Below are 13399 nucleotides of genomic sequence, written 5' to 3'. Positions count from 1 at the left end.
ACAACAAAACTTACCAGTTTATTTCTCTAACAAAATGTAACTTGTTCTGTTGGTATCCTTTGTTGAAAAACAGCTTGATAGACTTAGGAGTTATGCAGGTGTCTAGAGAAACTATATGACCACAATTTGGACAATGCGTTTAAAGTGAATGTAAACTTACCTTTATGTCAATCCAGGATATCATTCGTTTTAAAAAATAAATATGACTTTCATTCATGATTATTTATAAATATCATTATAAATAAAGTTATCGCCATTATTAATCCATTTCTGAATGTTCACAAATGCAACCCGTAATTTTTTTTTATTTTATTTTTGGCTGTCTATCACGTTTCTGGATCAGCCAACTGAAATTCTGGCCATTAGGCGGCTATCAGTGCACATCATCCGCCTACTTGATCCTGTGTGCATGCGCCATTGTTTTCACCTTCATCTTGGCATCCACGCGCGCTCACGTTTTGCGTATTTGTACTATTTAGGAATCCCCTTAGACGTTTCCAATGCAATTAACGCATGCGCGGGTGGGATTGGGTTTGACGATATGTGCGTGCGCAGAAGATAGTGAGCTCGCCGATTGATGCATGTGCTGTTTCACGGAGCCTCGTGAACGCGCTTTAGACAGACGTAGAAAGTGGATGGGACCGCTCTATAGGTCATAGACAAGAAAAGGAGGAAATAGTATGTGGGAAGAGTCACGCAACGGTAGGGAGTTATATCTAATATAGGGAAAAAAAATTGGCAAAAAAGTTAGCGATTTAAGTTAGGGTAATAGTAACAAATGTATTCATGTCTTGATAATGTTGAAAATTTACCTTCACTTTAACAATATTATACATTTTGCAGACACTGCTACCATCTAGTGATCAAAAGCATTCTAGCAAAACTGCTGCCATATACTTCTTGAGACACGTGCACACTACCTACTTAGGTGTTCTCTTCAACAAAGAATACCATGAGAACAAATTAAATTTGATAATAGAAGTAAATGGGAAATTTTTATTTAAAATTACATGCGCTATCTGAATCATGAAAGTTTTTTTGGACTTGACTGTCCCTTTAATATCCCTTTTATTAAACTAATCATAGAGGTTTTAATTAGACGTGTGCATTCGGCAGTATCCTTCGCTTATGAATGCAGAAGAAGGCGGCCACTTGTGGCCTACCGCTCTCTTCGGAGCCAGATTTATTCTTGTGAAAAGTACAACACACTAAGATATGTGTTGCACTTTCCTACTCTGAAAAGAGCTGAAGGCCGCCTCCTTCTGCATTCAATGCAGGTCTAGTTTTAATTCTAATGTTCCTTTAACCGGTATTAACAGACACATACGTTTGAAAATCATTAGCAAGATGTTCAATATCGGAGAAGGTGAATTAAGTAGATTTGGCTTACAAGTATGTACTTGAGGAGATTACAAAGAGAGCATCCTAGATGTTAAAGGGACATGAAACCAAAATTCTTCTTTCACGGTTCAGATAAAGCATGCGATTTTAAACAACTTTCTAATTTACTTCTATTATCAATTTTTCTACGTTCTCTTTCTATCTTTATTTGAAAGGTAAGCATGTAAGCTCAGGAGTGTTCATGTGATTGGAACACTATATATGGCAGCCGTTTTGCAAGAATGTTATCCATTAGAGGGCAGCACTATTTTCTGCAGTGCTCCTGATGCCTACCTAGGTATCTTTATCAACACAGAATATCATGGGAACAAAGTAAATATGAAAAAAGAAGCAATTTGGAAACGTTTTTATTTATTAAATGGTATGCTCTGTCTAAATCTTAAAAGAGAATGTTTGGGTTTCATATCCCTTTTAACTTGCGGGTGGTCATTGCATCCTAGAGCGACCAATGATCATAAGCGCTTCTATTCTATTAACAGATCTCAGAGATGTGATACTCATGTTGTACTTATTTCTTGTTCCAGGCCCCAGCATGAATGGTGTGGAAGATCACAGTATGGCCAAGCGCCTACGTGCCACTCCTGAGAGAATAGAGCTGGAGAATTACCGCGTGTCGTTGCAACGTGAGGAACTGGAGGAAGTACCAGAGGAAACCCTTGCAGAGCACAATCTCAGCAGCCTTCTGGACAAGGGGGAGGAGCAGGAGGCAGCCAGCAGGTGAGCCGCTGTCACAATGTATATGGGACAGACCAGCAAATAAAAAATATTTATAAATATGTTGAAGTTGTTAACATTGATGTTGCTAGCAGGAAATGCATGTTTGTGCTTAGTGCATTCTCATGGGATGATAACTCCCACAACTATGTTTTGCACAGGGACATAACTCGGCAACTATGAAAAAAAAAGTTTTATTAAGACAGCATTTTTTTTTTTCCTTCTGAAAAATCCAATCTAACAAGTTTTAAAATAGTCTTTAATATAAGCAAGAAAATATTATTTTCCCTTTTAATGTAATTCTTCAATTTGCAAAGAGATATATTGTGAATGGAGGTAACTGGGAGATTTACAGCTACTGCTCCCACTGCTGTAAACTTGAATTATTCAGCAATTTCTGAAGTGATCTTAACACATTTTTTACTCTTATGAATTTCATAATTGACAAACATTTTTGTAGCATAAGTTCCTTTGCAAAAATGCTTCTGAGAGGTTACCTCAAATTTTGTAAAAACTTTTCTTTTACATGTAATCACCTTTCATACATAAGTATGGCACAAGCTCTTGCATCTGACAGTCACATAGTCTCCATATGTGTTGGTCTATCGTGCCTTAGGTTCTATTTATTGGGAATTGTCTCTTCCATAAGAGCATACTGAAGTAGGCTCAGACATGTGCATGTTTTGAGCACTTTGTGGCATCATTGTGTGTAGTACTGTTACACAAGAAACCTGTAGAGGGAGCTTTAGAAAACAGTGGTATCTTATGGTATGGTGTTCTATGGTAAACTACACTAGTGCTTAATAAAGAGGAGAGGTCGCTTATTCTCTGGGTGCCTGGGTCTAGGAGGTGGAGATTGTCCCAGTCATTGGGGGTATATAGGTGCCATTTTTGGGAAAAATAAAAAGTTCATTTATTTGTATCCTACTGTTAGCGCAAGCTATGGAGGATCCTGATATGCTTGAGGGTACTCTCTCTATTCCTGATGGTAATACCTGTCTATATTGTGAGGAGGCCTTGGTGTGCCCGCCCTCTCAACTATGTTCCATATGCATCAACAAGGTTATTTTGTCTAAGAAGGTTAACCCCTTTAGTACAACTGAGCCGTCCACCTCTGAGGACTCGCCGTCCCATGAGATGCATACCCATCAATCATCTTTGTCGCATGCAACTTCCAGTAGCACGCCTGATCCTCCGTCTGGAGGGACCCTTTTACCATCAGACATTATCCCGCAGTTAAAGAAGGCGGTGTCTGAGGCCCTTAGTGCCTTACCTCGCTCTGCTAAATGCAAGCGAAAGGTTAAACATAGCTATATGGTCCAGGGGACATCCAGTGATTTACTTGATTTGTCTGCTTTTCAGCTATCCCAGGATGGGTCACACTTGACTCTTCAGAGGGTGAAGTTTCTGGTTTGGAGTTTACCTCTAGGCCTCTGGCTGCGGAGGAGCCAGCCTTTAGATTTAAAATTGAGCACCTTCGTTTTCTTCTAAAGGAGGCTCTGTCTACATTAGAGGTTCCAGAGACCAAGTTGCCTGATGAACCTTTGATCCCTATATTAGACAGAGTGTACGAAGACAGGGTAGTGCTGCTAACTTTTCCTGTACCCGTAAAGATGACGAATATTATTAAAAACGAATGGGATAGAATTGGATTTTCCTTTTCACCTTCGTCTGCCTTTAAAAAAGTATTCCCGGTCCCGGACTCTCAGCTAGAGTTGTGGGGTTCCGTCCCTAAGGTGGATGATGCTATCTCTACGTTAGTTAAGTGTACTACTATCCCTCTTGAGGATAGCTCGTCTTCCAGAGAGCCGATGGATAAGAAAATGGACCATTTTCTCAGAAAAATGTTTCAGCATACGGGATATTTATTTCAACCGGCAGCGGCTGTTGTCCCGGTTGCTGGAGCTGCGGCCTACTGGTGCGACTCCTTAGCGGAATTGATTGAGGTGGAGGGTCCCCTTGACGTTATCCAGGAAAGAATTAAAGTTTTGAGAATTGCTATTTCTTTTATGTGATGCAAACTTGCAGATTATTCGCCTGAATGCTAAAATCTCTGGTTTCTCAGTGCAAATGCATCGGGCACTCTGGCAGAAGTCCTGGTCTGCGGACATGACTTCTAAGTCTAGACTACTTTCCCTCCCTTTTAAGGGAAACATTTTATTTGGTCCAGGCCTGGACTCCATTATTTTCACGGTTACAGGGGGCAAGGGTGCCTTCCTACCTCAGGATAAAAAGAACAAATCTAAGGGACAAGGATCTAATTTTCATTCCTTTTTTCTCTTGTAAGGTGTATCCAGTCGATGGATCATCCATTACTTGTGGGATATTCTCATTCCCAACAGGAAGTTGCAAGAGGACACCCACAGCAGAGCTGTTATATAGCTCCTCCCCTAACTGCCATATCCAGTCATTCTCTTGCAACTCTCAACACGCATGGAGGTAGTAAGAGAGAGTGGTAAAAAAAAAAAAAAAATATCATAAGATATGGCGTAAATATCTTTATTGTTGTGAATCCAAGGGTTACTCATGGAGTAAAGTCAGGATTCCCAGGATATTATCCTTTCTCCAAGAAGGTTTGGAAAAAGGATTGTCAGCTAGTTCCTTAAAGGGACAGATTTCTGCCCTGTCTATTCTTTTGCACAAGCGTCTGGCAGATGTTCCAGACGTTCAGGCTTTTTGTCAGGTTTTAGTTAGAATCAAGCCTGTGTTTAAACCGGTTGCTCCTCCATGGAACTTAAACTTGGTTCTTAAGGTTCTTCAAGGAGTTCCTTTTGAACCTCTTCATTCCATAGATATCAAACTTTTATCTTGGAAGGTTCTTTTTTTGGTAGCGATTTCCTCGGCTCGTAGAGTCTCCGAGTTATCTGCCTTACAATGTGATTCTCCTTTATCTGATTTTCCATTCGGATAAGGTAGTCCTGCGTACCAAACCTGGGTTTTTACCTAAGGTGGTATCTAACAAGAATATCAATCAAGAGATTGTTGTTCCATCCTTGTGTCCTAATCCTTCTTCAAAGAAGGAACGTCTATTACACAATCTGGACGTGGTTCGTGCTTTGAAGTTTTACTTACAAGCTACTAAAGATTTTCGGCAAACATCTGCTTTGTTTGTTGTATACTCTGGACAGAGGAGAGGTCAAAAGGCTTCGGCAACCTCTCTTTCTTTTTGGCTAAGAAGTATAATCCGCTTAGCCTATGAGACTGCTGGACAGCAGCCTCCTGAAAGGATTGCAGCTCATTCTACTAGAGCTGTGGCTTCCACTTGGGCCTTTAAAAATGAGGCTTCTGTTGAACAGATTTGCAAGGCAGCGACTTGGTCTTCGCTTCATACTTTTTCAAAATTCTACAAATTTGATACTTTTGCTTCTTCGGAGGCTATTTTTGGGGGAGAGGTTTTACAGGCAGTGGTACCTTCCATTTAAGTACCTGCCTTGTCCCTCCCTTCATCCGTGTACTTTAGCTTTGGTATTGGTATCCCACAAGTAATGGATGATCCGTGGACTGGATACACCTTACAAGAGAAAACACAATTTATGCTTACCTGATACATTTATTTCTCTTGTGGTGTATCCAGTCCATGGCCCGCCCTGTCATTTTAAGGCAGGTAATTTTTTTCATTTAAACTACAGTCACCACTGCACCCTATGGTTTCTCCTTTCTCTGCGTGTTTTCGGTCGAATGACTGGATATGGCAGTTAGGAGAGGAGCTATATAACAGCTCTGCTGTGGGTGTCCTCTTGCAACTTCCTGTTGGGAATGAGAATATCCCACAAGTAATGGATGATCCGTGGAACGGATACACCACAAGAGAAATAAATTTATCAGGTAAGCATAAATTGTGTTTTTATGAAAAGTCCTAACGTCAGCAGTCCTCCTTTAAGCCCGAGCAAACCAACAGCACTTGGAAGCCGGCTCAAAGCTGGATTGTGTAGGGGGCAGACTGTCGCTGTTTTCAGACGCTTGGTCCAGGGATGTGCAGGATTCGTTGGTCCTGGAGGTCATAACTCAGGGATACAAGATAGGTTTCAAATCTCATCCACCCAAGGGCAGATTTCTCCTCTCAAGCCAGTCTTTAAAACCAGAAAAGAGGGAAGCCATTCTGGGGTGCGGGCGCGATCTGTCCTCCTTAGGGGTCATTGTCCCGGCTCCTATCGCAGAAGGAGGTTTGAGATACTTTCCGCCCCATTCTTGACCTAAAGTGCTTAAACAAGTTTCTAAATATCCCCTCTTTCAAGATGGAAACAATGAGGTTCATTCTTCCTCTAGTTCAGGAAGAACAGTTCATGACCACTATAGATCTGAAGGATGCCTACCTTAACGTTCCAATCCACAGGGACCACTTCAAGTACCTAAGGTTTGCGTTCCTGGATCAGCACTTCCAGATCATTGCACTTCCGTTTGGTTTCGATCACATTGGATGGAAGATAAACTTATAGAAGAGTTCTCTCTCCGGAACCTCCTTAAGGCTGTCTGGGGCTCAGTGTATGGAGGTAATTGATCTCATGGTGTCCAGCATGGACATAATTCCTTTTGCCAGGTTCCGTATCGGACCGCTACAGCTGTCTATGCTGAGGCAGTGGAACGGCAATCATTCAGATCTGTCTCAACAGATTTCTCTGGACAACCGGTTGAGAGAATCGCTCTCTTGGTGGCTCTGTCCAGATCATCTGTCCTGAGAGACCTCCTTTCTCAGACTATCCTGGGAGGTTGTGACTACGGACGTGAGCCTCTCAGGATGGGGAGCTTTATGGGGTGCCAAGAAGGCACAGGGTCTGTGGTTGCAGGAGGAATGCTCCCTCCCGATCAACATTTTGGAACTTCGAGCAATCTACAATGCTCTGACGGCTTTGGCCTCTTCTGGGTTCGTCCCAGTTTATCAGATTCCAATCAGACAATATAACCTCGGTGACTTACATCAACCATCAGCGGGGAATGAGAAACTCCCTAGCGATGAAGGAAGTATCTCGGATTCTGGAAAGGGAGGAGGCCCACAGCAGTTTGCTGTCAGCTATCCGGGTGTGGACAACTAGGAAGCGGATTTTCTCAGCAGACAATCCTTTCATCCAGGGGAAGGTTTTCTGAGAGAGTTATTGATACTCTCATTCAAGCTCGTAAGCCGGTTACTCGTCGCATCATAAGGTGTGGAGAACCTACTTATTCTGGTGTTAAGAGCGTGGATTTCCTTGGCATAAAGTTAAGATTGCCAAGATTCGGATGTTTCTCCAGGATGGTCTGGAAAAGGGTCTTTCAGCCAGTTCCCTGAGAGGACAGATTTCGGCCTTGTCTGTTTTACTGCACAAGAGGCTTTCTGAGCTTCAGGATGTTCAGTCCTTTGTTAAAGGGACACTGAACCCACATTTTTTCTTTTGTGATTCAGATAGAGCATGCAATTTTAAGCAACTTTGTAATTTACTCCTATTATCAATTTTTCTTCGTTCTCTTGCTATCTGTATTTAAAAAGAAGGCATCTAAGCTTTTTTTGTTTCAGTACTCTGGACAGCACTTTTTTATTGGTGGATTAATTTATCCACCAATCATCAAGAACAACCCAGGTTGTTCACAAAAAATGGGCCAGCATCTAAACTTACATTCTTGCATTTCAAATAAAGATACTAAGAGAATGAAGAAAATTTGATAATAGGAGTACATTAGAAAGTTTCTTAAAATTGCACGCTCTATATGAATCAGTAAAGAAAAAATTTGGGTTCAGTGTCCCTTTAAGGCTCTGATTTGGATCAGACCTGTATTCAGATCTTTGGCTCCCACTTGGAGTCTGAAGCTAGTTCTTTAGATTTTGCAACAGGTTCCGTTTGAGCCTATGCATGAAATTGATATTAAGTTGTTGTCCTGGAAAATTCTCTTTCTACTGGCTCTTGCTTCGGCGTGCAGGGTATATTTTACCAAGGATTTTAGAAAAGGTTCTTTATTTGTTGCATATTCTGCGTGAGGGCCAGAAGGTCTCTTCGACTTCCTTATCCTTTTGGTTAAGGAGACTTATCTGCTTAGCCTATGAGACAGCGGGACATAGACCTCCTTAGAGAATTACGGCTCATTCTACTAGAGCAGTGGCTTCCTCTTGGGCCTTTAAGAATGAAGCCTCTATGGATCAGATTTGTAAGGCGGCCACCTGGTCCTCCTTACATTCTTTTTCTAAATTTTACAAGTTTGATGTTTTTGCTTCAGCTGAAGCAGCCTTCGGGAGAAGGGTTTTGCAGGCTGTGGTGCCCTCAGATTAGGGTCCGCCTCTCTTTTTGTCCCTCCCGTTATCATTCAGTGTCTCCTAGAGCTTGGGTATAAGTTTCCCAACAGTAAGGAATGAAGCCGTGGACTCCCCTTGTATTAAGAAGGAAAACATAAATTATGCTTACCAGATAATTTAATTTCCTTCTGTACATGGAGAGTCCATGGCCCCTGCCCGTGTTCTTCGATGGGCGGCCCCCTAATTTAAAAAAATAATTCTGGCACGTTTTATACCCTGATATTTCTCCTACTGTTCCTTGTTCCCTCGGCAGAAAGACTGGGGGATGGGGGAAGTGGGAGAGGTATTTACGCCTTTGGCTTGGCTGTCTTTGCCTCCTCCTGGTTGCCAGGTTCAGTATTTCCCAACAGTAAGGAATGAAGCCGTGGACTCTCCTTGTACAGAAGGAAATGAAATTATCTGGTAAGCATAATTTATGTTTCTTTCATGTAATTGGCAACAGTCCATGAGCTAGTGACGTATGGGATATAGAATCCTACCAGGAGGGGCAAAGTTTCCCAAACCTCAAAATGCCTATAAATACACCCCTCACCACACCCACAATTCAGTTTTACAAGCTTGGCCTCCTATGGAGGTGGTGAAGTAAGTTTGTGCTAAGATTTCTACGTTGATATGTGCTTCTCAGCATTTTGAAGTCCGATTCCTCTAAGAGTACAGTGAATGTCAGAGGGATGTGAAGGGAGTATCACCTATTGATTGCAATGGTTTTCCTCGCGGTAGATCTATTTCATAGGTTCTCTGTTATCGGTCGTAGAGATTCATCTCCTATATTCCTTATTCAGATCGACGATATACTCTCATATTCCATTACCTCTACTGATAACTCTTTCAGTACTGGTTTGGCTATCTGCTATATGTGGATGGGTGTCTTTTGGTAAGTATGTTTTCATTACTTAAGACACTCACAGCTATGGTTTTGCAATTTATGCATTAATATAAAGTTCTAAATATATGTATTGTACTTATATTTGCCATAAGTCAGGTTTATGTAAATTTCCTTTTGCAGACTATCGGTTTCATATTTGGGGAAAAAAACATATTTAGGAAAATATTTTTTTTTTTTACCTGGGGTATAGTCTTTTTTCAATTGACTGCTTTTTCATTAAATTTAGCTTGCGAGGGCGTAAAATGCTAAAGTTTATTGCGTCATTCTTGGCACAATAATTTTTTTAACGTGAAGGTACGTCCGATGACGCAAATTCGTCAGTTCCTTGCACAAGGTTGTGTCTACAATAATGCAAGTGTGTCATTTCCGGATGTTGTTAGCGCCAAACAAATTTCAGTTTGCATTGTGCGTCACACTTGGCGCCAAATGATTTAATTATTTAAAACCTCATTCCTATATACCTCTTGCCTTTTTCTGTGTCAGAGGGCTATGCTGTTTGCATTTTTTTCCCCATTCCTGAAACTGCCATATAAGGAAATTGATCATTTTGCTTTATATGTTGTTTTTTTCTCTTACATTTTCAAGATGTGTCAATCTGATCCTGTCTCAGAAACCACTGTTGGAACCCTGCTGCCTGATAACAGTTCTACCAAAGCTAAGTGTATCTGTTGTAAATCTGTGGAGATTATATCTCCAGCTGTGGTATGTAATAGTTGTCATAAGATTTTACATGCAGAGAATGTGTCCATCAGTAATAGTGCAATGCCTGTTGTTCCTTCAACATCTAGTGTACATGATATACCTGTGAATATAAAAGATTTTATTGCTGATGCGATTCAGAAGGCTTTGTCTGCCATCCCGCCTTCTAATAAATGTAAAAGGTCTTTCTTCTGTTATGTGTGATCAGTCCACGGGTCATCATTACTTCTGGGATATAACTCCTCCCCAACAGGAAATGCAAGAGGATTCACCCAGCAGAGCTGCACATAGCTCCTCCCCTCTACGTCAGTCCCAGTCATTCTCTTGCACCCAACGACTAGATAGGATGTGTGAGAGGACTATGGTGATTATACTTAGTTTTTATGACTTCAATCAAAAGTTTGTTGTTTTACAATAGCACCGGAGCGTGTTATTACTTCTCTGGCAGAGTTTGAGGAAGAATCTGCCAGAGTTTTTTACTATGATTTTAACCGGAGTAGTTAAGATCATATTGCTGTTCTCGGCCATCTGAGGGAGGTAAAAGCTTCAGATCAGGGGACAGCGGGCAGATGAATCTGCATTGAGGTATGTAGCAGTTTTTATTTTCTGAATGGAATTGATGAGAAAATCCTGCCATACCGTTATAATGACATGTATGTATACACTTCAGTATTCTGGGGATGGTATTTCACCGGAACTACTCTGTTAAAAGTCACTAATCCTTTTAATAAGTATTTATCATGTTAAACGTTTTTGCTGGAATGTAGAATCGTTTACATTGCTGAGGTACTGAGTGAATAAATATTTGGGCATTATTTTCCACTTGGCAGTTGTTTGCTTTTAATTGTGACAGTTTCGTTTCTCTTCACTGCTGTGTGTGAGGGGGAGGGGCCGTTTTTGGCGCTCTTTGCTACGCATCAAAAAATTCCAGTCAGTTACTCTTATATTTCCTGCATGATCCGGTTCATCTCTGACAGATCTCAGGGGTCTTCAAACTTCTTTGGAGGGAGGTAGATTCTCTCAGCAGAGCTGTGAGAATTTTATATTGACTGTGAATAAAAACGTTGCTCTGTAATTTTTATGTCAAATTTAACTATTGTTATTTTACTAATGGGAACAAACCTTTGCTAAAAGTTGTGTTGTTTTAAAGTTTGATGCTATAACTGTTTTTCAGTTTATTATTTCAACTGTCATTTAATCGTTTAGTACCTCTTTGAGGCACAGTACGTTTTTGCTAAAAAAGATTATAACCAAGTTGCAAGTTTATTGCTAGTGTGTTAAACATGTCTGACTCAGAGGAAGATATCTGTGTCATTTGTTCCAATGCCAAGGTGGAGCCCAATAGAAATTTATGTACTAACTGTATTGATGCTACTTTAAATAAAAGTCAATCTGTACAATGTGAACAAATTTCACCAAACAGCGAGGGGAGAGTTATGCCGACTAACTCGCCTCACGCGGCAGTACCTGCATCTCCCGCCCGGGAGGTGCGTGATATTATGGCGCCTAGTACATCTGGGCGGCCATTACAGATAACATTACAAGATATGGCTACTGTTATGACTGAAGTTTTGTCTAAATTACCAGAACTAAGAGGCAAGCGTGATCACTCTGGGGTGAGAACAGAGTGCGCTGACAATACTAGGGCCATGTCTGATACTGCGTCACAGCTTGCAGAGCATGAGGACGGAGAGCTTCATTCTGTGGGTGACGGTTCTGATCCAAACAGATTGGATTCAGATATTTCAAATTTTAAATTTAAATTGGAGAACCTCCGTGTATTACTAGGGGAGGTCTTAGCAGCTCTCAATGATTGTAACACCGTTGCAATACCAGAGAAACTGTGTAGGTTGGATAAATACTTTGCGGGTACCGGCGAGTACTGACGTTTTTCCCATACCTAAGAGACTAACTGAAATTGTTACTAAGGAGTGGGATAGACCCGGTGTGCCGTTCTCACCCCCTCCAATATTTAGAAAGATGTTTCCAATAGACGCCACCACTCGGGACTTATGGCAAACGGTCCCTAAGGTGGAGGGAGCAGTTTCTACTTTAGCTAAGCGTACCACTATCCCGGTGGAGGATAGCTGTGCTTTTTCAGATCCAATGGATAAAAAATTAGAGGGTTACCTTAAGAAAATGTTTGTTCAACAAGGTTTTATATTGCAACCCCTTGCATGTATCGCGCCGATTACGGCTGCGGCAGCATTTTGGATTGAGTCTCTGGAAGAGAACCTTAGTTCATCTACGCTAGACGACATTACGGACAGGCTTAGAGTCCTTAAACTAGCTAATTCATTCATTTCGGAGGCCGTAGTACATTTAACCAAACTTACGGCTAAGAACTCAGGATTCGCCATACAGGCACGTAGGGCGCTGTGGCTAAAATCCTGGTCAGCTGATGTTACTTCTAAGTCCAAATTACTTAATATACCTTTCAAGGGGCAGTCTTTATTTGGGCCCGGTTTGAAAGAAATTATCGCTGACATTACAGGAGGTAAGGGCCACGCCCTACCTCAAGACAAAGCCAAAGCTAAGGCTAGACAGTCTAATTTTCGTCCCTTTCGGAATTTCAAAACAGGAGCAGCATCAACCTCCACTGCACCAAAACAGGAAGGAGCTGTTGCTCGTTACAGGCAAGGCTGGAAGCCTAACCAGTCCTGGAACAAGAGCAAGCAGGCCAGGAAACCTGCTGCTGCCCCAAAGACAGCATGAACCGAAAGCCCCCGATCCGGGACCGGATCTAGTGGGGGGCAGACTTTCTCTCTTCGCCCAGGCCTGGGCAAGAGATGTTCAGGATCCCTGGGCACTAGAGATCATATCTCAGGGATACCTTCTAGACTTCAAATTATCTCCCCCAAGAGAGAGATTTCATCTGTCAAGGTTGTCAACAAACCAGATAAAGAAAGAAGCGTTTCTACGCTGTGTACAAGATCTGTTATTCATGGGAGTGATCCATCCGGTTCCGCGGTCGGAACAAGGACAAGGGTTCTACTCAAACCTGTTTGTGGTTCCCAAAAAAGAGGGAACTTTCAGGCCAATCTTAGATTTAAAGATTCTAAACAAATTCCTAAGAGTTCCATCGTTCAAAATGGAAACTATTCGGACAATCTTACCCATGATCCAAAAGGGTCAGTACATGACCACAGTGGATTTAAAAGATGCTTACCTTCACATACCGATCCACAAAGATCATCACCGGTATCTAAGGTTTGCCTTCTTAGACAGGCACTACCAGTTTGTAGCTCTTCCATTCGGATTGGCTACGGCTCCAAGAATCTTCACAAAGGTTCTGGGTGCCCTTCTGGCGGTACTAAGACCGCGAGGGATTTCGGTAGCTCCGTACCTAGACGACATTCTAATACAAGCTTCAAGCTTTCAAACTGCCAAGTCTCATACAGAGCTAGTTCTGGCATTTCTAAGGTCGCATGGATGGAAAG

At 41.7% G+C, this 13399-nt stretch overlaps 1 protein-coding gene across 16 annotated transcripts in view; it reads left to right on the top strand.

Moving 5' to 3' along the window:
- MICAL3 (microtubule associated monooxygenase, calponin and LIM domain containing 3) overlaps positions 1-13399 on the top strand; it is an 809998-nt gene that overhangs the window by 466578 nt on the left and 330021 nt on the right. For all 16 annotated transcript variants that reach the window (XM_053718886.1, XM_053718885.1, XM_053718900.1 and 13 more), the window contains one exon: positions 1926-2118. In XM_053718886.1, the coding sequence (XP_053574861.1) occupies positions 1926-2118 (193 nt within the window). The remainder of the gene's footprint in view (positions 1-1925; positions 2119-13399) is intronic.

Source organism: Bombina bombina, chromosome 6 (assembly GCF_027579735.1).
Source record: "Bombina bombina isolate aBomBom1 chromosome 6, aBomBom1.pri, whole genome shotgun sequence".
NCBI lineage: Eukaryota > Metazoa > Chordata > Amphibia > Anura > Bombinatoridae > Bombina > Bombina bombina.
Note: the sequence above shows the minus strand (reverse complement) of the source record. Positions and strands in the feature narration are given on the sequence as shown.